This window comes from Cyprinodon variegatus, unplaced genomic scaffold (genome assembly GCF_000732505.1).
Source record: "Cyprinodon variegatus isolate N-32 unplaced genomic scaffold, C_variegatus-1.0 Scaffold143, whole genome shotgun sequence".
NCBI classification, from domain to species: Eukaryota; Metazoa; Chordata; class Actinopteri; order Cyprinodontiformes; family Cyprinodontidae; genus Cyprinodon; species Cyprinodon variegatus.
The window spans coordinates 883,800-910,625 of record NW_015150596.1 but is presented as its reverse complement, the minus strand read 5'-3'; the positions used below and the strand labels follow the sequence as shown (position 1 = coordinate 910,625).

The 26,826-nt window shown below is 36.3% G+C and overlaps 1 protein-coding gene across 1 annotated transcript; it reads left to right on the top strand.

The window, feature by feature from the left end:
* The first annotated feature begins 1,811 nt into the window (after positions 1-1,811).
* LOC107086089 (gamma-enolase) lies at positions 1,812-26,126 on the top strand. Its single transcript, XM_015376842.1, has 13 exons — positions 1,812-1,906; positions 15,426-15,511; positions 15,801-15,896; positions 16,323-16,381; positions 18,885-18,954; positions 20,360-20,493; positions 20,598-20,689; positions 20,822-20,952; positions 21,074-21,271; positions 21,360-21,561; positions 23,850-23,958; positions 24,184-24,242; positions 25,697-26,126. Exons 2-13 carry the CDS (start codon positions 15,427-15,429, stop codon positions 25,764-25,766), a joined length of 1,305 nt encoding a protein of 434 aa, XP_015232328.1. The 5' UTR covers positions 1,812-1,906; position 15,426; the 3' UTR covers positions 25,767-26,126.
* Positions 26,127-26,826: the final 700 nt, after the last annotated feature.

The following is a 26,826-nucleotide window of genomic DNA, read 5'->3' as shown; positions in this document are numbered from 1 at the left end:
GCACACAGACGTCATCCCAATGTGATGTCATCAACCACAGAAGAGTGTACATTGATGTCCGTGGCGTGTTGTTATTACATCATCTGAGAAAGAGTTGGGTTTATGTTTCAGAGACAAGCGAAATCCATAACGTGGCTGGAAGAAAGATATATCTATATCTAATATTTATCTATCTTCACACTTTGAACTTTTCAGGAGATAAAAAAAAGCATTTTTGCCTCCAATTAAGACTTTATAACTAAGTTAGTATTGTCTAGATAAACATCTAACACTCTGGAAAGGTTTATTAATTTAAAGCTACCTTCATTCCTTCTAAGAGGAAAAAATAAAAGGACCTACTTTGGAGATTTTTTTTTAATGATTTATTGACCTTAATTTAATAAACAGTTTCTTTTAATGAATATCTTCATAATCTGAGAGTCTCAGCCACACAATGTGGAGTTAAAGGGCATCTTAGCTCTGATAATGTCATGTTGAAGCCCACTCACATGGCTGGGATCAGAGTTTCATTTGTGTGGAGCTTTATAGGCTGGTCAAATTTTTATTATATTTTATATTCTTTTAAATATATCATTCATATTAAAATCTTAAGCTTAAACTCCATAAAAATCACAACAAAATTCAACTTGAGGCTAAATCTTTATAAATCTGATCACAAAAAAAGACGAGAGCTTCTTAAGGCTGGGGCATTAGCACAAACTATGTTTGGCAACGCCTTGGGCTGGCTTTAAGGCTAGACTTGCATTAAAGTGAAAAAGAAAATCCTTCCTGGGATCTTTAAAGTTTATTATGGGTTTATAATCCTAAATGAATAAAATAAAATGTATAAAACAACCTGGAAAAACATAGACTGTAAATGGATTTCACATACAAAAGTATTACAGGCTGGGTTGTTAGAGAGTAAGATACTGAAAGTGGAAGAAGTATAAAATCTTTTTTCAAAACAAACTCCCCAAAATAGGAAAGAAATATTTAGCTTATTAGTAGAAATAAATGCATAAAAATTTAATTAATCTAGGAAGAAAAAAAGATGAAGCATCCAACCTCTGGGTGGATTCATGAAGCCCTGCAGGGATGTAATAACTGCCTAATTTTTGTTCAAAAGAGAGAACAGCTTTTAATTTGTTTTATACATGTTTATCATTTCTCTCATATCTCTTTGTGCTCTAACACAGTGGTCTATATGAATAAATAAAGGGTTAACTTCACAGCTCGAGGGCAGGAGCAGACAAAACACCAAAAAAAGAGAGGAGATGTAATAGAATAGAAAAGAATAGAATAGAAAATCCCTTTATTGTCCCACAATGGGGAAATTCTGGTGGTTAAAGAAATTTTTTTCTTTCTATCATCTTAGGGTTAAAGTTACAATATTGAAAAGCCGTCTGACCATCACCTTAAATGAGACCATACTCCTTTACACATTTGCCACAATAGAAAGTGCAATTTCTATCATTCATCATCATTTTTCTGAGCAGCAGAAGCAAAGATGTTTAGAGGAACATCATGTATGAGTGTGGTGGAGATTGGAGCTTATATAACTGCATTTATACAGAGTGAACCCCACTACAGCAGAAGATAAAGATGCAGAGACACTGGGAGACAAGAAGCTGTCCACCCATCATCTATTTTTACCACCACTGTCGGACATCCAGCCTCTGCACCGTGTCCTTATCCTCTCATCCAAACCTTTGGTCCATCTTCTCCTTTTTAATTAACACTCATCTTCTTCTCTCCATCTCCCTTCTGAGTCATCTCCCCTCCCCCCCCTTCGTCACACATCTCACCCCCTCCTCCTCCCCTCCTGTTTTCCTCCTCTTCCTCTCTCATTGCTCAGCCTCTCCAGTATTTTCTCCATTGCCGTGCGAGGCAGAACACACACACACACTGACACACTCACGGGCGGCAGGTAAAGGCAGGATTTCCGCTCTTTCTCTTATCTTTTGCTCCATTGACTGTTGTCCTCCTCCATCCCTGTTCCCTCTGTTTCATTTTTTGATGTTGGCTTCATGCTGTGGACAGCAGACAGTATTATATGAAGTGTGTGCGGCTGTGAGATGTTAGAGGTGTCACTGTGTTTGTGTGCTGCAGCTTCATGCATGTTTGGAAAATGGCTGTCAAGTGCATTTTGTGGGTGCAGAGAGAGACATGTGTGAGCTTTCCCTCTGCATGCACAGTGTGTCAGTTTGAGCTCTTGGTGAGTGTGTAAATGTGTCTGATGGAAGAGAAAGGGTGAGGAGAACAATGTGTGTGTGTGTTTCAGCATCACTATACATCTTGCAGTCAAATGTTTTTTAGTCTGTCCTATTGTCATGTAGACTTTATGTGTGTGTCTGTTTATATGAGCTGTTTGGTGTTAATGTGTCCTTGTGGTTGAAGAGGGATGATTTGTTTCTAAGTGTTGTTCCGGCAAAAACATAGTGTATAAAGACTAATGCATTCACGGTGCATATCATGTGTGTATCTATGGTTGGAAGGTGATAACATGGCTTAAAGGAAGACTGACCTGAATACCCTCTGACTTTTTGAAAATGGCTGGTGTTTGCTCATGTGAGTCTTGGCTGCAGTTTTTCTGTGTGTGTGTTGGAGACAGTGAGAGAGAGAAAGATGGGATCCTGCAGTCAATAACGGTCTCTGGTTTATCAAGGCTAATTGTGTGGAATGATGGGGCAGGAACATGAGAGCAAAGGCATCTTACTACTTTAACATAAGGAGAACTTTTTAGCTTCAATGAATCAACATAGTGAGGTAAGCTGCAAAACGGAGCTTAGTTAATCTTTATATCAAGGAAAATCTAGTTTTTAAAGTCAACATATGCTTAGATGGTTGTTATGGGAGCTTGGTATGATTTCATTTTACTCAGGAAAAATTTCCGCCGAATTTTTGAAATTTAAGAGAACTTGAGAAACAAAATCAACGAGATCTATGTGTATCGAATGGGATAAAAAGTTATTTTTAAAGCTTTCAGTCTGTTGTGAATCACAATATAAAACCCCAAATATACACGTCACTTTGTCACTGTTGATAGAGCCACATATTTTGCTCTTGAGCAGAAAGTCCCAACCTGGAACGTCCATCCCTCTGAAGTGACTTCGGGTTATGCAGGGAGTTCACCTCTTCATGACCTAACAATAAAGGCTCCAGAGTGGCCTAGTCAAAGTTTGGGGTTTCAATCTAATTGACAGGTTGTGGAAAGACTTTAAAGGGCAACTCCAATGTAGCTAAATTAAAACAATTGAGATAGAACATAGAATGAGAAAGAAAAAAAACTTTGATGGTGCTCATTTCTCCGTCAATAAACAAAACAATATTTTTAAGAATTGTAATTATGCCCTTTGATGTACTGGCAATGGATGATGGATGGATAGACATTTAATTATATTATCTTTGTCTAAAATTGGAAACTTAAAAAGCAAATCAGAAGAAAACAGAAAGAAGGAATTTTCCACAACATCCTTTAAAAACACTCTAACATCCTGAATTAAAACTATGGCTTTCTAATAAAAAAAAAAATAAAAATAAAAAAATGGGTATTTCACAAACTCTGATTTGGAAGAAAGGTCTAGATAACTTTACATAGCATATTTGCTAGATTCTGTGGGTGTAATATGAAAAAGAACATATTTCTATCATGTTTTATGGGTTTTTCCTTGTAATTTCTACATGACAGCAGTTAGTTTACTGATATCATTCTCCTCTCTAGCCACAGTTAAATGGCAGCTTGTTGGAGAGAAGGGACCATCTGTTTTTTTTATCTCAATGAATAAGACTTCATTAAAATAATAATTGCGTTGGATAAAAAGGCTGAGATCATTATGTTTTCACCGTGTGCTGATGACCAAACTGTTTGTGAAGGATTCATATCTTCACCTTTTTGGTTCACCTTGTAAGTTTGTGTAGAAGTACTTGTCAAATGGCATCAATAGATTTTAAAAAATGAAATAAAATCAGATATAATATTAAAAAAAATGCAACATTTGAGAGCACAATTCTTCAGAGAGGGAAATAAAGATTGATTTGAACCAAATCATTATTGACACTATATTACAAGTGCTAAGGTAATGGATACTGAGGTTCATTTCTAAGACAGGAGAACATGAAATGCAAGTAATTTAGATTAATGTTAAAAATGATTGTCATAATCAGAGGTAGAATAGGTACCAACTTTAGTAACTAGCAGTTAGAACCATTTAGGTATGTTAAATATGTATTTATAATATCAGCCTTTAATTTTTATACATTAAAGTAATACATTTTAATTGCATGCTGTGTGCACCATATGCCACAGTTGTGTTGCCCATTTTTCCCTCTCCTCCCCCTCTCTACATTCCTCCATCTCTCCACTTTTGAACGGTTGTTTAATTATTCATCCATTTTTTTCCCCCTTTTTTTGTTTTCTCTCTATTTCTCCATCACTCTGCGTCGTTTCCTCTTTCTTCCCGTTACGTCTTTCATCGCTCCGTCCCTCCCTCTCTCCTTCCTGTTGGCTGTTCCCATTCTCTTCCTCTATGTTTGCACACAAGCATAGCCATGTTTCAGGGCTCATTTCCTTATTCTTACTCTCTTTTTTGCTCATATTTAGATTTTCTTGAAAGAATCTTGATCAAATTACGCACCCGCTTTCAACCATATGTTGTCATTTTATAACAATGGGAAAAGCATTGAATTTTTTTGTCACATTTGATAGTTAATAAAAAAATGGTAGGTGACACAAATATATTTGGAAAACAATGATGGAGAATAATTTCAGACATTAACAAAAAAAGGTTATGAAACAGATTTAATAAAGTCTAAGAAATTGTAAATTAGTAATTGGTGGACTTGGAGTACTGAGCCTGGACCAGCAGGAAGCTTTTAAAGTGAAATTATTCATTTTTACTGTCACCTAAAGCTTAATGGAAGAAAGGGATTAGAACAAATTCTAAAAGTTGGTGCTTTCTGCTGGGCTTTTTACCCTTTTACTCATTGTACAAGTAATTATACAAGTTATTGGTATTACACAATCAACTGAATTTGACTGTATTGTGTTATATTGTTATAGATTGAATTGGACTTCGATTGAAATCTTACATCAAAATCTGATTTAATCTAAAATTAAATGATAAAAAAAGGTTATGATTTGACAGTTCTGCTCAACAAATTATTAATGTTAAATCAATCAATCAATCAATCAATCAAATTTCATTAATCTCTTACTGTATGCACCCAAGGTGACAAAAAGTACTGTATAGGACATTTTTAAAATACTTATTAAAAAGAAAGACAAATAAAATAAAACAAATTAAACAGAAAAAAAAAAAGATGGGAACTTGTTCCAGTTTGGGAGAAATGACACTGATGCAACATAAAAGAATTAAACTCAGTAGGAGAAAGAGGTTTTCCTGAATTTAGGAGAAATTTTCATAAATGCTTCTCAATTTCACCACCGAAAAGAGTTCATGATAACATGCACAATTAATTCATATGAAAGTAGCTGACTTAGTTTAAGTTGAGATAAAAACTTTGTGAATACCGTACTTAATGACAGTTTTCCAGCAAAATGTTGGATTTAATTGATTATTTTTTTTTTTTTTAGTTTGTTGTGTCTGCAGTATTAAACGAACTAGAATAAAAACATGATGAATGTCAATAATTTAGTTCTTAAATAAAAGCAAGAGACAACCTTTTTTACCTTTTAAGGTCTTTCAGTTTCATTACCGTTTATCTGTAATAAATGTAAGGATTTTATTGGGTTTAAAATCAAGATCTTTAAGTTTAGTGCCAACAAACTAAGTAACAAACAAGATGAAATACCTTCTTCAGATTCAGAAATGCTTCATTGCCAAGTAGAGTTTTACAAACATGCAGAATTTGTTTTGGTGATGATGTACTACATATAGACAAACAAACATACAGCTGACATAAACGCATTAAAGTTGTATAGGAAGAGCACCAAGGGAGATGTTTGTTTTTCTTCTTGTTTTTAATTAGTTCTCCCTTTTTAATGGGAAAATGTTTCAATTTTAACTTCAATTCAACAAACGCCATCTAAAGCAATTTACAAAGACAACTTAATCAAATCATACAGACAGATAGGATAAGAGCTTTCTATTTAAAGAAACCCAGCTGATTGCATTGCAGTCATTGACTTTGCAGGATTCCCTCCTCCTGGATGAGCAATTTGCCACATTAGACATTTTGTCATTTACTCTGCAGCAATCCCTTGCAAAGAGCAAAAAGAGAAGCAGACGAAAGAAAAGGAACATAGAAGCACTGATCTATAAATACTTTATATGTTAGAGAAGCTAAGGGTAAACTAGCTCCATAGGTGGCTCTGTCCATGAAAGAGACAGTTAAAACCTTTCAATGTCAAAAAAGAAAAAAAAGCACATTGCAAAGTCTAGTAGAAAAGCACCACTAAGCACAAACCCAACTGTATCATTCATTCAAGACATTGTCGATGGCAGGAGGCAAGCGAATGCCTCCCTTCAAGATGGTGTCACAGCCAAAAATAGGGTGGTAGTTCAGATGAAGCTACTATGACGAGAAAAGCCCTAGAGGACATTATCTTAGAAGTTAAAATTAAAAAAATAAATAAATATTTGAGAATGAATGCAAATGCAGCTTGCTGAAAAGTGGTCCCTATGTCCTCCAGCAATGTAAGCCTAAAGCAGCAAAACTATAGATATAGCTCAGTTTAACTTGATACACTCTAACTATAAGCTTAATCAAATATGAAAGTTTTAAGCTTAGTCTTAACAGTACATAGGGTAGCTACCTCAGATATTAAAATTTGTTACAGGAGAGGAGCCTGACAACTGAACTTAAGCTCCCATTTTACCTTTTATCTTCAAAGACTCTGAAGCAAAAAAAAAAAAAATTTTCTGCTTTATCTGAATTTAAAAGTAAAAAGTTTAAAATCATCCAGGTTTTTCTGTCCTCAAGAAAGGTTTGTTACATTTATTACAGGTTAGTATATAAGCATGAATGGACAGACATAGCTGAGTATCATATACATAACAATGACAATTTATCCACTGCTAATTCTACCAACGGAAATCATATATTTATATATATATAGTAAAGAGAAGTGGCTCTATGATCCCTTTGGTACTTCAGAAAGAACCCTGGAGCTTATTTCTGAAGTACCAAGAAATAAGCTCCAGGCTTATTTCGGGTTCGATTCCTGGGGTTTTCTGCATGGAGTTTGCATGTTCTCCCTGAGCATGCGTGGGCTCTCTCCGGGTACTCCGGCTCCCTCCCACAGTCCAAAAATATGACTGTTAGGTTAAGTGGTTTCTCTAAGTGTGTGTGTGAATGGCTGTTTGTCCTGTTTGTCTCTGTGTTGCCCTGCGATGGACTGGCGACCTGTCCAGGGTGTACCACACCTCTTGCCTGTAGACAGCTGGAGATAGGCACCAGCACCACTTGGGATAACCATGACAGAAAATGGATGGATTGACTGAAATCTGCCAGACAAATATGTTTTAAACCAAACTAATGCAGTTCCATTGGGTCTTACAGAACTTTCAGGTCTTTCTAAAAGAACACAGTGATTGACTGTATCATGCAGCATAATGCAGGATTGGGACTCAACAGCACAAGTACAAATACAAGTCCATCATCTTAGACCATCATCAGCATTGATTAACTCAAAAATCTGATCGAAACTCTTCAAAAATGTAATTGCAATGTGAGCCCTCATCATTCCTCCCTGTTCCAAATGTTCCATTTTTGTAATTTATTCTCATTCATCATCATCTGACTCCAGATGTCTGCTTATAGCCTCAATCATTCGCTTTCCCAAACCACGACAGTAGGATCATACCAAAGGAAGGACAAAGTATCAGCACCAGAGAAAATGAGGCTGTTTGAATATTTTAGTTTGAAGGGTGAGAAGTGCTTATGCTGAGGTTTGGAGGAGGTGAGGATGGCTGTCACCATTCCACCCCCTGGAATGGGTTCCCATTGCTTCAGCTCTTCTGCCCCTCCTAAGGGCAGGGCACTGTCAAAGAGAAGAGGCTGGCATAAATTGCTTATACACTACCAAGATTTCTACCTTGCACCATAGATGGTTCCTGTGAAGATTTATTCAGCACAGTGTTGCCACATCCATAGCCTGCACCTGTGCATGGGCAGTCAGGCTATGGATGTGTCCATTGAAGGAATTTCAATGAAATTCCTTCAATGGACGCCAAGAGCCGACACCTTCAAAGCCTGCTTTTTATGGTTTGCAGGTCCCAATGCCCGCTATGTATCTCCTGACAGCAGCTGAGCCTTGTCAAGGAACCCATTGCTACCGATCTTATGTTTCCCAGTATTCCTGATGTCTAGTTTTCCAGTGCTCTTGAGGTTCCCTATGATCCTACTCTACAGGCTTGAGAAGAGCCTGTAGAGTAGGATCATAGTCAGCTGCTTGCTACAACAAAAGCTAATTGAAGCTGGAAAATGATAGACTGAAGAATAATGTGTTGATTAGACTGTATTTGTACTGTGAGATTCATATGGTTCAGTAGGAGTTTATATAAACAGACTCAACTGCTTGCTGTAGGATCAAAAGTCAGCTGCTTGCTGACGTTTGTGCCTTTGCAAGGCTCCTTCGTTGTCTCCGGGTAATGGTAGAGCTTTTTTGTAGTTTTCAGGCTACTGAGTTCCCTCATGATCTCATCTTGCCATCTTTCAAACCCCCTTTGTGGTCTTAAGGCTTCTAGCTAAACTCATTACTGGATCTTCTGTTGATTCCTTCATTGCCTTAATCTGCCTCCTGACTTCTGCACTACCTGCCTGAACTGTGTGCCTGTAAGGGCGATCTTCCTGGTTGATCACCTAAACTGTGGACTAGTTTTGTTTGGGTTCTTTTTTTGCCCTCCTAATGATACCCCCTCCTCCCACCCTGTTTGGGTTGACTTTTTTTTTTTTTGGACACTTGCTGTCCTAATGTAATCCTGTTTTCCTGAAGTTGTCAATACATTTTATTAAGCCCCACTGCCTTCAGTTGCCCCTTGTCTGGTCCTTTTCATTGTTGATATGCCTTGTTGATATGCCTTGTTGACTTCGTCAACCCTAGTTGTTACTGTGTGTTTCTGTTGGTGCTGTTTTTTGCATTAAATAGTCCTTCACCATCATGTGCCACCCAATGTCTGCTTACTGCCTCAGTCCTTCGCCTCCTCACATGATGACATGAGTTAATGGTAAAAGCAACAAAGGCTAGTTAGGGATAGGAAAGGTATAGCAGATTTGCAGAGTGCCATTCCTTAATGCACAGAAGATTTTGAGATGAGCTACAGCAGCACAAGAACACCATGATCCTGTGAGCTAAAAACTGGAAACTAATGCTATAACAAAGGCTCACTAAAGCTGGGCAATGATAGACTAAAAGAATGTCTTGATGAGTCTTCATTTGTGCGGTGACATTCAGTTGGTGAAGTAGGAGTTGATGTAAACAGATTCCTTGACTATTGTTAATGACCATGTGGATCTCTTTATGACCAAACCTTTCTTCTGATGACAGTTTTCAGTTTGCTGCATATCTTAAGTAATCTCAATACTTTTTTAAAAACTTTCTAATTAATTCATTGTACTTAATCGGCCACAACAGTCATCATAGCTCGATTAACAAAGCAGTTTTGGACTTGTTTTTGCTTCATGCTGCAGCCAGCAAATCCTTGTTAAACATGCTGTAAGATTAAACTATAGGCTTCCAATTCAAAGCAGAAATGATTACAGCTTTGCCTCTTTTTGTCTCCCTTGCAGATATATAATTCTGATAATCATCTCCTTTCTTTACTTATTTAACCCTCTTACAACTCCCAGTATATAGACATGTTAGTCCAGCCCTGGTTCACCTAGTTTTGTTTGAGTGTATGGAGTTTTGTGTGTGTTCAGGGCTGGTATCTTTTCTGCTGAGCACTGCAGTCTCTGTTAGGTGTGGTTTGATGCGTACATGGGTGTCCTCCCTCTCTCCCTCCTTCCCTCTCTGCTGCTGCTGCTGCTGTAGAGCTTACATAACACTCAGCAACGTGTACCAACAGCAAAGGGTGAGAGGCACAGGAAGATGTAGAAAACAAGGGTAAGAAATCAGGTTGAAAAAATGTACCAAGATGAGACTGATCAGGCGATAGTGTTATTGAGGTGGTGACAGATTAGGTGGAAGGAGCATGTGTTCATGTATATTAGATGGTGCAAATTGCAGCAGGATGCTAATGATGTCTGTGCATGCACGACTGACTCTTTAACAATGAATTATGCACTCTTTAAGGCATAGTCTAAACTTGATAAAGATGTATCTTTTTATTTGAACTGCACACAGAAGAAGAATATATTATATATGTATATTTTTTTTTATAGGTTTAAGCAAGGTTAAAACATAAACCACTTACATTTGAAAACTATTACTGCACTAAAAAAGGCATTGGGGGGTTCTTGGGGTTTATTACCATGTGTAAGTTTTTAATTGAGTAAATATTTTTAATAAGAGATGCAAAATCTGCTTGTTTATGTTTTATGCAGTGTTACTCCACCCTTAGATAGAACTGTTTGGGAAAACTCTGCAGTATGGCGGGGCGGGGCCTCAAAGGATCACAGAAAAGAAAAAGAGAACCAGTATCCATAAAAGTAATGATTGCCTGTGGAGAGAAGCCACCCACGCTTCAATTCCTTTCACTCCTGATCAAGCAGATACTTCTCTAAGCTGGAGGCATCCTCTCTGCCTTTTTCTTGTGCTGAGCTCTATTTACACTTTCCACACGTTTTGCTGACCCTGTGAAGCCCTGCGACTTACAATAATTGAAAGAACTGAATGAGACAGACTTTGTCTGTCACTGCTATGCTTAACCATCTTCTGAGAGCGGAGCAAAGTCTGAAAGGGTTTATAGAAAAAGTTAAATATCCTGAAGTGCCACTTAAAGATGGAGGATAGTGAAGCTTAGGTGAAACAAAGGAAGTATTTATGTTGCTATATACTGGGTATATTAAATCACTGTAAATAAAGTTAAATAATTATTTCTTATCAGGAAGTTATTGCTTCAATTCAAGCTTACTAAGGAAAATAAAATGTGTTGCAAAACTTACAAGTCTAACTAAAGTCTGGATTAAGCCCAGGTAATGTAAATAAAAATAAATAGATAGAAAGATAGATAGATAGATAGATAGATAGATAGATAGATAGATAGATAGATAGATAGATAGATAGATAGATAGATAGATAGATAGAAAGAAAGAAAACATACACATCACAGTCACAGCAAAGAAAAGTAAGATAATACAAGATAGATATATAAAGAATAAAAAAACACTGCAATATAANTAGATAGATAGATAGATAGATAGATAGATAGATAGATAGATAGATAGATAGATAGATAGATAGATAGATAGAAAGAAAGAAAGAAAGAAAACATACACATCACAGTCACAGCAAAGAAAAGTAAGATAATACAAGATAGATATATAAAGAATAAAAAAACACTGCAATATAAAATCTTCACTAGATATAAAAACAACCACATTTATTCAAACATTCAAATTACTTCATTCAAATGTAAATATACATATATCAATTATTCTGAAATTTTTGTTTAAAATAACAAACACAAATATTTTGATTGAATAATTGAAGGTAGTATCTAATATATATAATATATAGTAAAACTAAAACTAAAGACCGATGCGTTTTTGCCATAGTACGGCACTTACAGTGTGAATAATGTAGTTTTCTATTTTATTTTTATTACAGTTAAGTCATTTTGCTGGTGAACTAAGTCATCTGTGTTGTCCTGAGTAGTATAAACAGGCAATTAAAGCTTAAACATCACTAACTGAGAACGTAAATAAGGAGGAAACATCTATTTGCCTTTCCAAGGACTCAGGTTTAGAGTTTTTACTTTCATTTTGAAATTTAGATGAGATTCCATCACGTCATTCAGTGTTATGTTTTTTCCACAGTCTCAGTGAGATTAAATGAATCCATCAGGGGTGCATTGAAACTTGAAACATCAAACATCTTTATGCAATAAAAACTGTTACAAAGATTATACAATATCGATAAAAAAAGTCTGAGTGATCCTGAGTCTCTGATGAACATTTTTTATGCAAAATCTAAAGAGTTTATATTGAACAAGGTGGTTTCATGGCACAGATTAAAGCTTTTAAGCAGATTCTACAAATATTCAGTAGCTAAACAGAACCCTGTTTGCTCCTTGCAAAATATAACATATCTTGATGCATGTTTGGGAAACCACATACCGGTACTGTCAGTGTCTCCCCCTTCTGATCTGAACTCACTTAGATGGAAGGAAATTAGTTTGAATATTCAGAAAGAATATGAGAGGAACAAAGAACATAAACCAGCAATGAAACCGGAAAATGTGTCTCAGCATCCAAATTCAATTTGATCATCAGGGACACAGAGGAAACAAACCAAAGGTCCATAATGCTCAAATAAAATGTTTGTTTTTGGCGAAAATATTTTATGGTCAGACTAGAAAAAGGGTTTTACTCTTTGGGCATAGTGAGTGGAAGTATGCTTGGAGCTGCTAAGGAGAAGATTTGAAGCTTAGAGAACATTGAACCAGATGTCTTTCACTGTAAAAAAGGAGCCTAAGGCTGATTTGCTGCAACTGCCACCGGTTCATGCCTTTCACAGGACTTAGTCATGGTGAGGGAAGACTACTTTTCTTTAAGTTAAATGGAAACTTAGGCTGTGGGGTCTTAAAACAGGAAAACGGTCCCAAAACCATGCAAAAGTGAAGCAGACTGGATGGTTTTCTGAAATGATTTTGCCCATTCTTTGACTGCAACAGACAGAAAATGAATGGTCTATATTTTAAAAGCCGGGTCTGAGCAATGTGACAATCAAATGTGAATGAAATAGGTTATCCCAGGAAAGAAGATGGTTCAAATTGTTGTTTTGCAATCCTTAAATTCCAATAAAAGGCTGATTTTTTCACATAACTTTGTAGAAGACCAAAAATAAGGTGGTTTCCAGAACCATAATGAGTTTATGTTAACCTTTCATCAGAACTGTTTACAATGCACTAAAAATAAACACATCAGAGCCATTATACTATAAATTAGGATTAATTTTTACATACAAGTAACCTGATTCAGCTTGTTTTAGAGTTTATTCAGAATCACAATAAAAAACAAAACAAACTATTATGGTAGTAAATATGCAGCAAATGGTTTTATTTCTTAAAACATATTCACATCAACAACATTTGCACGTTTTTTGCAAACAAACCTTCCAAGTGAATATTGCAAGAAAATGCAGTTTATTGATTTAAGATGTTGCCTGCATCATTAAGTGACAAAATATTGCGAGTTATCTCATCCTGAAACAGTGAGGAGGGAACAGGAGTGGAGACTTTTTCTCTTATTTCTGATTCTCCATCTTTCTGTCAGTACAGTTGAAAATAACAGCGCCAGGTTTCTCCAAGCTACAAGCCAAATTTAGCTCACAAATCAATAAAGTATTCATACTGCAAAGAGGGACAAAGAAGGACTTTTTTTTGACATATTGCTGCAGTTATAGGTCTTTGTGTTTAGAATATCAATGGGAAGGAGGAGGGAAAACTTCCATGCAAGAGCACAGATAATCAAAGAGGAATGCCAGTAAGGTGACTGGTTTAATTACTTTGCTGGTTTTGTGAGGGCTAATAACGTCATGGTAATAAAACAACTAAAAAAACAGAATTAATGCATTTTTAATCCTGTGATGTCAGGCAGAGAATGGCTCTTCTTTTTAGGTTTTACCTTAATGAAAAATTGCACGTATAAAGTGACAAAAAGCAGAGAAAAACTGTAAAGGTCAATATTATTTTTTCCGTTATATCATGTTCCGTCTCCCTGCTGCTGGAAAAATAAAAAATAAAACATATTTTCAATATATTTCAAAGGTCTTCTATGAAAGCCCATTATGAGGTTTGATGTAGATAGCTTTAAAGATAAGCTGTTTAAAAACAAGAAAAAAACAAAACCTGTACTTCAGAAAAGTAAACACTTATACATACGGTATCTAAAGCGGCCATGATTCATAATAGGAATTTATCTACACTTAAATTTTTTTTCCAGAAATAAGCATTAACAGAAATTAGCAGCCCATGCTATCATTACTATTGCTTTGTCCTGAAATAATTCCTCTTTTCCTCCACATATGAATATTTTTTTATGTTGATGCTCTTTATTCTACAGATGTTTTTGTAATTACAAGATACTATATCAAGTTTTACAATTTTATTTATTTTATTCATTTATGGTTTCAAATTAATTATTTTCTGTCCTCTGCATCATGTGCGAAGCTTTCTTATCATTAAAATTGGCCCTATCTGCTGCAGACGATGGCCTAGCTTCATTCATTAAACGTCAAAATGGAGAAAAGTCTTGGGTACAAACACACCTTTGTTAAAGAAGCCAGTGCTGGTTAAGAATGGAAACTTTGATGATAAATTAGGGTGCCAAGATTTCCCCGGATCATTGGTTGAGACACGCGCTAATGCTGTGACCCATTTAGATGAAAGCTCTGGAGGTTGAGCTGTTTTTCGAGGTGTAGACTAGCTCCACATGATGCATCCAGCCTGCATTAGTGCTGATGGAGTTTCCGAGCTCTTTCTCCTGGGATAAAAAAGGCTGAAGTAGTAAACAGGTTCAGTGCAAACAGAGATACGGGGAAGATAGCACACAAGTGAACAAGATAGAGCCTCATTTCTTTCCTGGCCATCTAGCCGAGTCTCATTGTTCTATTGTGAATCTGGGTTCGCCTGTGCTGCTTTACTGGCTTACTACATTATGATCCATGCTTTTATGATCTATATTTATAACCTCCTAGTTAGTGTAGCACAGTGCAATGTGTTAAATAAATTATAGGTGAAAATGTGGATGCTTTGTAGATCTGCTGTATTTTTTACATAAGAAAAATGCAAGTTGTGCTCCTATCTAGTCTGCTACTATAATCTACTCCTTTTTCAAAATGTAATTGTAACTTTGTCACAGATCAGTTGTCCTTATTTTTGCAAACAATAATTTAATATTTGCTGAGTTCTAACTATTTAGTTAAATATCCATTCAACCTAGATATTAATGCAGCCTCCCTATAGCTGAAAGATCTACAAGTATTTGTCGAATTGACTGAGAATGAATTTAACAGATTAACTTGCAGCTGAATCAGATAGAATGAAAAACATCTTTCTGAGGTAAAATACTCCTAAGCCTTTTTGCAAAATGTGAGGAATAAGTGCCTTAAAAAAAAACTCCCCTATAGTGGGATTTATTTTTCTGCATCTTGCAAACTGACGTGTATCCATATAAATACAATCTTTCACAATGCAGCCACAGAAAAATAAAAGGATGCATTTATTGTTTACTGTAAAGCCATTTATTTATCAAATTTTTAAAATTACCGGTTTATTTATGAATTGTTTAACGTATTGGTAACGTCACTGTTTATCCTTCAGGATGTCCATCATCAGCATCATTGCCAGGGAGATCTTGGACTCCCGTGGAAACCCCACAGTGGAAGTGGATCTTCGCACAGAAAAAGGTTCTTTACTTTAAAAACATAACAGACAGTCTTTAGGACTCTTTTTGCTTAGATAGTCAAATTTATTCAGGATTAGAAGGGAAGTAAACAAATATTTTATAACCAAAAGTATAAAACTATCTAACTATGACATTAAGACTGAGTGAAATATGAAATATGAATAATGAAAGCAGATTATTCAGATGAGGATCTGCATTCACATACTATTTTCTGTGTGACCTGCCTATTAATTCAGCCATTTTCCACGACATTTAATCCTTTTAATATAATTTTCTCCTGTTGTTTTTAGGTCTGTTCAGGGCTGCAGTGCCCAGCGGGGCATCCACAGGGATCTACGAGGCTCTGGAGCTACGAGATGGAGACAAAAGTCGCTTCAAGGGAAAAGGTAAGAAGATAAAATTATTTGGGCATCCACATTCAGTTCCCTTTGACTTAAATTGAAATAAAGCTAATCAACAGTCATAAACTTTTAGATATAAAAGTTTTTTGTTTACAAAATGTAAAGTTTTTAGATATTTTTTGATGTTGTTAATTGAGTGAACTGCAGAAATACAGTTTGCTGATATATTTCACAACAACGACAAAAAATATAAATAATTGTTAATATTAAAATACGTCTTTATTATAACTAAAACATGAAGCTCACTTCATCTGAATGAACAGCATTGTTTAATTGTGTTTGTCTATATAAAATATCCACTTTCAGTTCAAAAGAACAATATCTTTGTTAAAAAAAGTTTTCTACAACATTTCTTTCTATTTACCTCTTTTTAAAAAAAATTGCCTTTTCCTCCTTGTTTTTCTCCTTTAGGTGTTTTGAAGGCAGTTGGACACATCAATGATTCTCTGGCACCAGCCCTCATTGCCTCTGTAAGTCAGCAAAAATGTTTTTATATATTCAATGGGAATAAAATTAACTGAAAATGAAAGGGTTGTTTCATGGGGCTGGTGGTGGTTGAAGAACACCCAAAAAGGGCAAGAGCACATCATTTATTATATTAAGTGAGCCACAAAGCCAATTTTGCAGGCCCCTGATCTAATGGATGAAAATTATTGCCATTTCTCAATATGCGTACTTGTGCGTTCTCGTGAAAACGAAACAAGAACACAAGACAGAGAATGGATGTCCCCGGATGCTGTTCTCGCCCCTCCCTATTTACCGAGTATGCATCAGAGCAGACTTGTCTTGTTGTTGAGCTTGACAGCTATCCCAGCATGCACCGCAGCAGGAGCAGCTTCCAGGTTAGCGCTTACAGAGCTCTGAGTATTAACTTAAAATACTTAAGCATTAAGTTACAAAAAAAGGCAGTAAAACAGGAAGTGTGTTGTGAGACCAACATTTAAACCATGTCCTTAAAGCAGATGATTTAGTCAACATATCCCCCTTTTCTGCAACAACTGCTCAATTTCTACTTAGAATATGGTCCTCAATATGACATAAGGTTTAAACCAAAAAAAGCCTGTGGTTATCAATGTTAGGACAAAAGAGAATAGAACTAAGACTTTCCCTTCTGCACTCTGTCAAACAATGTTCAGTATTAATTGTTGTGGAGAAGATTAAATGTCTTGGTCACATTATTAGGAGGGATTTTTGTGAGGAGAATGATGATGATGATGATGATGATGATGATGATGATGATGATGATGATGATGATGATGATGATGATGATGATGATGATATACATAGACAGTATCATAACCTTTTTGCAAAAGCAAACATAGTGCCATGCAATTTTGCACGTGTTCTGATTAGATCAAAGATGCTCTGTTTAAAGCCTACTGTACTCCACTGTTCGCTGCACATCTGTGGGCGACTTACAGTATGATTAAAATGTGAAAAACTGGAATTGTACCAGGCAGGTGTTTGTGAAAAATATTGTAACCCCTTTAAATCCTGTGATCAGAACATGCTTGGAGGATTAAAAAAAGCCTTAAAGAAGTAACATCACATAAACCTCTTGTTATTGGAAACACTGGAGAATGTGCTTATCTGGACAGCAGTGTTCTTATTTCCGTACGTTTAATGGTAGTTGTAGATTTTGCTTTTTGTTTTTTTTTGGACCAAACATTGTCTGAAATAAAGAATGATTGAATTTAATTTCAATCTTTGATATTTAAATTTTTAATCTTTGAGTGTGACGAATAAACAATTTCAATTAAATTCTTTGATTCTCACTCATACTTATGACTTGTTTAGGGTCCAATAACTTCATTGAACTGGAGAGGCACTTAAATGGAAGAGAGCTTTGCTAAGCAGCTTGTTTCCCTTATACAGCGAAAATTTTCATATTAATCTTGTCAACATTATTGGATTCTTTGACCATGAAGGCCTACCTATATTATTTAAAATTATATTTTTACCACTATTACCTCACTAGTTGTTATGGCTAATGTTTTGGCTTAAAAAACATGCAAATTGAACCGGACGAACAGGTCCGCCCCTTAGGAATGGGAAGTCGTTTGTGTTCTTTGTTAGCGTGCAATACCCGATACCTGTCTATATCTCTGAAAGGGGGGTCGTTAGAGGGAATTGTTGGCCTGGCTGGACAGGCGAGGTGTTGCGTCTCCTTTGCATGTTGTATGTCCTATTTCTGACATTTTAAATTGAAAAAGCTTCCTGGATGGGAAAAGAAACGTCTTTAAACTTGGAAACAAAGTCCAGTGGATTGTTTTTTAACTTTTTTGGAATGACTTAGAACTAGATGACTGATAATCTTCACCAGCATTATGTATTATTTCTATAACTAGTTTCAAGATAACTCAGAAAGTTTCTTGATACAGCCTCCACACCATGGCCTATAACACTTGAATTCAGACTTTCATAGACTGAAACTGCCCGTGACTCTGGTATAAGCACATTCTGATCTAATGGCTGCATTCACATAAGAAAAGCTAGTGATGATGTAGACTGAGTAGAAAAGCAGTAGTGAGAAAAGGCTGCTAGTTCTACTGTTAACTGCAGATTTACCGGTAGCTGAAAAAGGCACCCCCATTATGGATTAAACTTTATTTTTTTAGTTATTTATCATATCATTAACATGCATTTTTAATGATTAAACACCCCACTTCAGTCCTCTTTTACTATATATATATTAGTTACCTCCCATATTAAAACATAGTAATACAAAAACAATAATAAAAAAAATATATATAAAGCAAACCAAACTCAAACATTACCGCTAAGTTTACTGTTGATAAAAAAAGTTTATTTATTGAACAGAAACACGCTAATTTATACGTTGTTTATATGTTTATTTCTTAGGCAAGTTTTTAATCACCTCAAAGAAACAGATTAAAATTAAAACAGCTTTTTTAAAGCTTTTATAAATGTGCTCATTTATGAAATATCGATGTGGATGTTTTCTGTCTGCAGGGTATCAGTGTGGTGGAGCAGGAGCAGTTGGACAACATGATGATTGAAATGGATGGCACAGAAAACAAATGTGAGTCAGAACCCGATGGGATGACTAATACCACATCATCAGACTCTACCAGCCAGCAGGAAAGCTCCCATGTTTAGCAGCTCTCACATATTTTAAAAAAAATATATATATATTTGCACCAAAGACTCATTTGTCACAGAGTCCTTTGCAGAGCAATAAGCTGCATAAATACAGATGGGAACAAGACAGATCAAATAGATTGCTTTGGCTCAGAGAACACAAACTCACATCTTTAATGAATAAAGGCACTTTGGATTTATTTCATCTACACAACACAACAAATAATCATTCCTGGAAGCACAGTTAACAGCCATGAAAAAGGTTTGTTGGGATAAATTAATAGTAGTAGGTGGAATAAACCTGACAAAACAAATCAGTCAAATAATTATTTGTCTTTGCTTCCATCTACAAATTACAAAAAACATCCTTAAAGTGTTTAATGACGGCAATAAGTATCACTCTGCCGTATTAATTATCGTATTAAAACGAAATCCTTTTTTAGTCTTCATGATTTATCCTACATATCTACTTGTTTTCTAAATTTAAGCAACAGTTTTCATTAGTTAAAAATTGTAACTCATTAAGTGTTTAAAAATGAGAGAAGCAAGACTTTAATTTCAATTAAAGTTATCTGAGAAAACAAACACAGTAATGGAGGAAATTATACTCCTGTTTTCAACACTTTCTTGTTCTAAATGTAAATTACCTGAAAAATACAGAGAGCAGAAACTGAAAACAAATTCTTTTTATTTTCATAACTTAAAATAAGTTTAGCTTGCAAAGTTTCCATTTTCATCATTTTATTGATTGTAGCATCATAAAAAGATGCTTTAAATCAGTTTTAAAATTTACAAAATGGGTCATTTGAAGGAGTAATAAATAAGTTTTGTGAACACTATTAAATTTTAAAGATTTCAAAAGTTATGTCTTCCTGTGTCCCTCTGTTCGTCTGTCAATCTGTGATATATAATAATGTTTTGATACATTAAGAACATTGATTACAATCAATATATATAATAAATGTCAGTTATTTGTAAAGCATGTTTTTTTTTACCTTTCCCATCCATAATCATCAGTTCTTATAAAAAAAAACCAAACAAAAAAATTGCATGAAAGTATTCAATCATAATAATAATAACAAATAAAAGTACCTATGGCCTTGTTTATGACTAAAGTAGCTGATAATATTGGATATATAAAAAGCAAAAAGCAATTTTACATTTTAATCACATTCTCATTAGAGAGAATTAATTCGATGTAAGGAAGAGTTTAAGCTGGGTGAGAGGACATTTTAGTTTAGGTTTCTTGCTCTCACTTTCATGTTTCTGTCCCTTCAAAACAACAATCATAAAACAATTAATGATGCTAACTTCTGTCTTTCTCCATCATGTGTCCGGTCAAACAGCGAAGTATGGAGCTAATGCCATTTTGGGAGTATCCCTTGCCATCTGTAAAGCCGGTGCAGCAGAGAAGGAAGTCCCACTGTACCGCCACATAGCCGACTTAGCTGGAAACACAGAGCTTGTGCTGCCGGTTCCTGTAAGCCTTGTTCACAAATACCTACAGCTGTATGTTGAAAATATTTAGCTACCTTTATTGTTCTTCTGCTGTTTCTTATCCCATTTTGCTCGCTCTACTTCCAGGCTTTCAACGTGATAAATGGAGGATCTCACGCAGGAAACAAACTTGCCATGCAGGAGTTCATGGTTCTGCCTGTTGGGGCCGAGTCTTTCAAGTAAGAAATGTTTTTTAATTAAACAGAATTTGTATTTATTATTTACCAAAAAAAATACCCTGTTTTAATTGGCGGATTTTAGTTTCCTGTTGAAATCTTTTTATCATCCTGTTCCCATGGTTTGGTTTTCAGGGAGGCCCTGAGGATAGGATCAGAGCTCTACCACACACTGAAAGGCGTGATTCATGAGAAATACGGCCAGGATGCCATTAATGTTGGAGATGAGGGAGGGTTTGCTCCCAACATCTTGGAGAACAGTGAGGGTGAGGAAATGCTTTTGATTAGAAAATACCTAAATTAATGCCATCTTACTCTCAAGAACTTGTTTCTTAACTTTTTATCATGCATCAATCTCCTCTTCCTTCTTTCTCTGTCACTACTCAGCACTGGACCTGCTGCAGACTGCCATAGAGAAAGCAGGTTTCACAGATAAAGTTGTCGTTGGGATGGATGTGGCCGCCTCAGAGTTCTACCGCGAGGGCAAGTACGACCTGGACTTCAAATCCCCGCCAGATTCGTCCCGACACATCAGTGCAGAAGAGCTGGCTGATATCTACCAAAGCTTCGTCAATAATTACCCAGGTGCAAAACTTTTTGTCTGATAATCGATAAACAGAAAGTCCTTTTGGTTTTCGCCCAGAATTAATCATTCATCGCTACTTCCTTCCAGTGGTTTCTATCGAGGACCCGTTTGACCAGGATGATTGGGAAGCCTGGTCCCGTCTGACGGCCCAAGTGGGGATTCAGGTCGTTGGAGACGACTTGACGGTGACCAACCCAAAGAGAATAGAGAAAGCTGCTGAGGAGAGAGCATGTAATTGTCTGCTGCTCAAAGTAAACCAGATCGGCTCCGTCACTGAAGCAATACAGGCGTATGTCTGCTTTTTAATCCTTAATTAACTGTGGGTTGTTTTTTTAATAGTTAAAAAAAGATGTTAGTCAACACAAAAATGTTTTCCCTTTTCTTTAAAACCACATCTTCATTTACTGTATTACAGTTAAGAGGCCCTGTGGAGATTTAAAGCGACTTAAATGCAATTTCCTTATTCAAATAGGGCGGCCGTACCACTTCTGCAGATGTTTTTAAATGCATGTTCAGTCTTAGTAGATCATTTGCAACACTCCCACAAATTTAACATGACTTTTTTTATTTTCAACAAGCAATTTAGCACTCTTTATTGGAATTTTTGAGGATCCAAAAAACTCCCCCCCCCCTTTTTAGGTCATGTAAGACTTTAAGGGCTCAATATTTACCCTAATCTGATATTTTTCCAAACAAAAGAGAAGGTCAGGGAAAGGCTGCAATCATAAGGTGGTTTGGAAAAGTAGCTGCATTAGATAGATGAGGAAAAACTTTTGGACCAGCTGAAAATAATAAGTTAAAAGCAAAAAAATCATGTATTGCTGCAGAACATTTTGACAGACCAACTACAAATTTCACCTTTGATCTAAGCACCATTATTGAGGGGTCTATCAAAAAGATCTAAGTCAGGCGACCTGAAGCCACTCTTCTGTGAAATTAAAAGGAACAAACAGAACCACCTCCTGGAGGCTCTGACCTTGTTGGGTCATAAAGGCTTCTGTGTCTCATCATCAGTCACTCCCGCAAACGTGCAAACAGGGGGGAGTAAGCTCACTGCAAAATACAGGCCCAGAAATTAATAAAAACTGGTATCTCTGCTCATTTCATCTGTACTCATCTATGCATAGAGGTACACTCTCTGTCTGTGACATAAATCTGAGTCTTAACATCCCTCTGTCTTATGAAACCATCAGTCATAGCGTCCAGCTGTAATAGAGTAGAGGATGTGAGGGAGATCAAATGATAAAACAGGACCAGTGACACGAGCAGTGATGTATTGGACTCATCTCATAAAAAAACTCGCTGCATCATTAATCTGATATATTTAAGAGCTCAGCTGGCTAAGTGCAAGATCCCTAAAAGCCTGGAGCATCAGCTGACGTCTTCATTTACATGCTGTTAACTTGTCAAATGACCTGCAGCTACAAATGAATCATAATGTGATTAATGCACTTCCCCAATTAAGAGGGTAATACATGCAAAACTGCAGATATGAGTGAAGAGAAAAGATGGATATTGTGCTTCAGTGACTGTGAAATTCCCTTTTACATTTATCCTCTTTTACTATCCTATAGACGAATCTAACCTTGAACTTGGGCTATATTATGGTGATGGCTCTGAAGATAATCTTATAAGATAATTCTGTGTGTTAAGAGGGATCTAGACTGCTTGGAAGGACGTTGAGACTCAAGCTGGGGAAATGTTGGATTGACTGATTTTCTAGCATGTGTGCTACATTTTTGGGTGCAGGTGTTACAGATCAAGCAGTAAGAACAGTGCATGTCAAAAAACAGGGTTAATTTATTTAACCCCCCCAAAAATATAAATTACATATACAAAAATGGATCCAGAAAATAGGTAAAAAGAACCATAACTACTCAAAATATCAAAATATAAGACTAACTCCAACAAACTGACCTCTCTTAATGAGGCAACTAGTGGATGATCAGTCCACAAAATAAACACATGGGGCAAAACGTACAGAAACATAACTAAACTAAGAAGTAAAACCCCATTTCCCCCGATAGCATTGCTGTGGTACGGCACAAATCAATTCAGCCCATCGGCCTCCTGCTGGTTCCTGCTCGACTGGAGCTGCTGCAAAACTCAAACAGAATATCAATTAAACACAATCATAACAAAAAAAAGGGTAAACTAAAGAATGTGCATTAATATGGGGATACAGTGTAATGGTCATGAATAAATCCAAACAATGAGATGGCTCTGTAAATAAAACCCTATATAAACAAATAAATTACATAAACTGTGTTTGTTACCACATCTGCGTGGCTGTAAATGCAGCCATTACAGCAGGCAAGGACACAATGAATATGACGTATATCTAATCAGTCCTGATAGGATACACAATAAAACCTCGCAGAAACTCGTGTTTGATTACATACTTTGATTCATATGTTGTATTTAAACAGTTGAGTAGCATTTTTTTTTTACAAAATACCTTTAACTGACAAGGGTAATAATTTTTTACATAGGTTCTTTGTCATTCTATGTTTAATTTTAACACTACAGACATTTTTTTTTTAGGTCATGCCTTAAACTACCGCCTCTTTCTTTCAGATGCAAGCTGGCCCAGGCCAATGGTTGGGGTGTGATGGTCAGCCATCGCTCAGGGGAGACAGAGGACACCTTTATTGCTGACCTGGTGGTGGGACTCTGCACTGGACAGGTAAAGAGTCTGATGCACATTAACAAACAGCCATCTCCTCCCAATCCTCCATCAGTGCATGAAATTGGCAAATTATGTGTTTTTATGCATTGGTTTAAAAATAGTTGTGCATGCTAACCTTGAAACTTTAGCTTTTACAATTTTAGCAATAAACTCCCATCTCTGACTCGTATTATCCAATTTACTTCTAACTTAGTTTGCTTTTTACTTCTCTCTCTATTGCAGATTAAGACTGGCGCCCCCTGCAGATCTGAGCGATTGGCCAAATACAACCAGCTCATGAGGTCAGTCAGCTGCAGAGAAATAACCGTTAACACCTTTTAGGTGTTCTATATATCTTGACCTTATACTTCATTCCCATACTTTATTATTTTTACATATCTGAAAGTTTACATCTTAAAATTTGCTGATTTACTTAAATTCAAAATTTTCTTTTTTGATCTCAGATAAATGGAATATTATCAGCATTTTTCTTTAATGTAAATACAAAGTCTCATTTTCAATTCATTGTTCTATAGTGCTAAAAACCTTTCAACCTTTGTCTAGTTTTAGTTTAAATCAAATTAGGCAGAGCAGCAGCTCTGCAGAACCACATCTCCTTAGGTCCTGCGCTATTTTAGTACTTAGAATCCGAGCTAATTGACGTGACAGTCAACGGCATTGCTGGTGTCACCCCATGTGTCCGAGCCAGTCGTTAGCCTCAGGGAGCAGGGAGACTAGGAGGAGGTGTGGTCGGCTCAGCGGTTTAATCCCATTGGGCCGCTGTGGAAGCCCAGGAGAAGAGGAGGCTTAGAGGGGCTTTAACCAATAAGAAAAGGCAAATTGTTGAATACAGGCAAAGTACACTCAAATGAAAAACAAGACAACATGTTTAATTTAAAACTTCTTATTTGGTCTGTAAGCAAATCAGCATACATTTTCTTTTAAATCAACATTTTTACACACAAAATAATTTCCCATTTCAGAAATAGAACAAACCTCGTTAAATTTAATTACTTAGATAAGAGAACATCTTACTTCCAAACACTGGATCTGTTTATGCTGAAGATAGTTTAAAGATGAAAAGGTTTGTCTTCATTTTCTGTAATGTTTTTCTTGTTTTAAACACTTTTATATGTACTGTTTGCATCATATTCTGGTATAGGTTAATAGAACCATATTGCTAACTGTTTATAATAGATCTACAGTGTCATCCCAGCTACTGGACCCTCAAAGATATGATGACACAAGAGAACATGCATTTTATGTGATGGAGATGTGATTCGGTCCTCATAAATCAGGAAATAACTACAGTTAATCTGAACATGCCAACATTTAAAATAGGAGAAGTAACATAATCAACCTTTATTTAACCAGGATAAGACTAATTGGGATCAGCTTCGCTATAGCAACCAGAAAGATAAGCTTTGAAAGATAAGCTTCGCCCGTTCTATCATTAAAAAGACAAAAAACAAAGAAAGATGGAACTGTGTGGCTCAGGCTCTCTGTAAGGTGGGGGATCCATGATGCTGAGGGCAGGTATTTCATGTGGGAAATCCCCATTTTTTTTAAATATATTGTTACTTTTATGAAATAAATATCAAGTGGCTTCTGACCCAATGTCTCACATGAGGCTGGATCATTGCAGAGAATCTTTTAGAAAAGGATTGGGCTGAGTAGAGCAGAGCACAGGAAGGAGTGCCGGACTCTGAATGCTACATATTCATGTGGATAAATCTATGTGTCTCTTACTCTTAAGGATCGAGGAGGAGTTGGGCGACCAGGCTCGCTTCGCAGGCCATAACTTCAGGAACCCAAGTGTCCTGTGAAACCAGCTGACGGACGAGACTGACTCACACACTCAACGCACGCAAAATGCCCACGCAAACTGACACAAACGACTAACAAGGAATGAGCCATGTACAAAGAAAGATCACTCAAATTCAGGAGAAATACAATCGCAAAAGAGCCAAGCGAAAGAAATGAATTAATTATGCACTCGACTGGAAAGAAGGGAGGTAATGCTGTATGCAGACACACACTGACACACAGATGCAACACCTGAAAACACACATGCAGGGGAAGACTTAAAAAAAAAACACTAGAATCTATAAGCCAGACATGCACTGTTACTGTAGGAATAGTTCATGTACAGCCAGGAGACTGGCCTGCAAAAATAAAGATTATTATTTAAAAAAAAAATCAGGGGTAAACAAGTAGAAATTCTGTAGAATAATGCAGTGTGAAGCACGAGAATGAAAGAGATAAAAAGGTTAAACTTTTATGACCAAAAGAGGATGATGCAGATGTAGGAAGACGGTGAAAACAACTAGATCAATAATAAACCCTCTGAAACACTTGAACACACACACCTACACACTCACACTCAGCTGTGTCACACTCTCACCTGGACACTTTCCTCCCAGCTCTAATACCCCCCTCCCCCTCCATATATTTGACTCTCCTTCTTCTTGTTGTGTCTGTGTCTCGGTTTTAACTGTTCCTGTTTTCTTCTCAACCTGGTGTGAATCTGATTATTTGTCCTCCATGCTTGAAGTCCTGCTTTTCTGTCCCAAAAGAAAAGGGAAAAATAAACCTTAAAACCTGAAGCCCTTTGCCCCCTGCCCCCCACCCCCCGTTTGTCCATAGATTAGCTGTGTCAAAAAAAAAGAAGAAAGAGCAATGAATAAAAAATGAAAACAATAACGGAACGCTTGTCAATGAAAATAATGTGAAAAAAATGTGAAATAAAAATGATGTTCTAAGATTTCAATCAAAGCTTCTTCTCTGTCTGTGTTTGCATTTCTCCACAAAGTGACACATAACACCAGTACATACAGACAGCATAACATAACCTCCAAATATCACTGGAAATCCATATAAAGTTTA

What these genes read in the sequence shown, in the direction of transcription:
- LOC107086089 (XM_015376842.1), top strand. Translation starts at nt 15,427, where the DNA reads ATGTCCATCATCAGCATCATTGCCAGGGAGATCTTGGACTCCCGTGGA. An exon ending in AAGTCGCTTCAAGGGAAAAG is followed by an intron (nt 15,897 to 16,322) that starts GTAAGAAGATAA and finishes TTTCTCCTTTAG; the next exon opens with GTGTTTTGAAGGCAGTTGGA. An exon ending in AGCTTGTGCTGCCGGTTCCT is followed by an intron (nt 20,494 to 20,597) that starts GTAAGCCTTGTT and finishes CTCTACTTCCAG; the next exon opens with GCTTTCAACGTGATAAATGG.